Source organism: Sorex araneus, chromosome 3, assembly GCF_027595985.1.
Source record: "Sorex araneus isolate mSorAra2 chromosome 3, mSorAra2.pri, whole genome shotgun sequence".
NCBI classification, from domain to species: Eukaryota; Metazoa; Chordata; class Mammalia; order Eulipotyphla; family Soricidae; genus Sorex; species Sorex araneus.
The window spans coordinates 9,166,475-9,167,552 of NC_073304.1; the positions used below are offsets into that span (position 1 = coordinate 9,166,475).

General features: G+C 57.8%; 1 protein-coding gene across 1 annotated transcript; it reads left to right on the top strand.

Moving 5' to 3' along the window:
* Positions 1–439: 439 nt before the first annotated feature.
* Positions 440–1,078, top strand: LOC129403354 (high affinity copper uptake protein 1-like). Its single transcript, XM_055130303.1, has one exon. It carries the CDS (start codon positions 440–442, stop codon positions 1,076–1,078), a length of 639 nt encoding a protein of 212 aa, XP_054986278.1.

Sequence of the window (1,078 nt, forward strand, 5' to 3'; positions counted from 1 at the left end):
AATTCCTGAGTGCAGGACCCCAGGAACCCCTGAGCATCTCTGGGTGTTTCCTTTCCAAAAGGAAAAAAACAATCACATTTTAGTCAGAAGGAAGAACTGCTTTTCCTGGAGAATGATCCATTCTTTTCCTATGATACCTGGATAATAATATTAGCTTGATAGAGCTGGGAATATTATTTATCTTTTTGTTTGTTTTGAGATTTTAGCCATTGTGACCAGCAAGGCTGGTCTGAAGAGTCGATCTCTCAGTCAGGGTCACTGGGGAGGGTCTCTAGGGTGGGTCTCTAGGGAGGGTTAGAGAGGGTCTCCTCCCAGTGTCCATAAGAAGCAGGGCTCCAAGGAGCCTTACTTGGTGCTGCCAGAGACTCTGAGAAGAGGCTGCAGTGCAGGAATCCAGCATCCTTCCAGAATCTTCTAGGACACAGCTTTTCCTGGGACCATGGACCACTCGCACCATCACTCCGGGATGAGCACCATGGGCCACTCCAGCACCCCGGCCCCTCCTCAGCAGCCCCCGGCCACCTCGGGGCCCCACTCCCACGGCGGCGGCGCACACTCGATGCCCATGACCTTCCACTTCGGCTACAAGAACGTGGAGCTGCTGTTTGCGGGGCTGCTGATCGACTCGGCTGAGGCCATGGACGTGGCTTTCGTGGCTGTGTTTCTGCTGGCTCTGGGCTACGAGGGTCTCAAGAGAGCTCGAGTGGGGCTTCTGCACAAGGCCCAGAAGAGGCTCTGCGCCCGGTGCTCGGCTTTCCCCAGACCAGACAGAACCTGCCCCGAGGAGACGCCCCGGCAGCAGCTGCTGAGCGCCGCTCACCTCCTGCAGACAGCCCTGCACGTGCTCCAGCTGGCCCTGAGCTACCTGCTGATGCTGACCGCCATGACCTACAACGCCTACCTCGGCCTGGCCTTGCTGGCGGGTGGCGGCGCCGGCTACTTGTTCTTAGGCGGGAAGAAGGCGGAGGACGTGGAGTCCCGGAACCATGACGTGAACAAGGTCGAGTTCCATGAGATTGGCAGCGGAAACTCCCAGCCTGCAGGGATGAGCCCTCCTGTTCTCCCTCCTCCCTCCTGA

What these genes read in the sequence shown, in the direction of transcription:
- LOC129403354 (XM_055130303.1), top strand. Translation starts at nt 440, where the DNA reads ATGGACCACTCGCACCATCACTCCGGGATGAGCACCATGGGCCACTCC.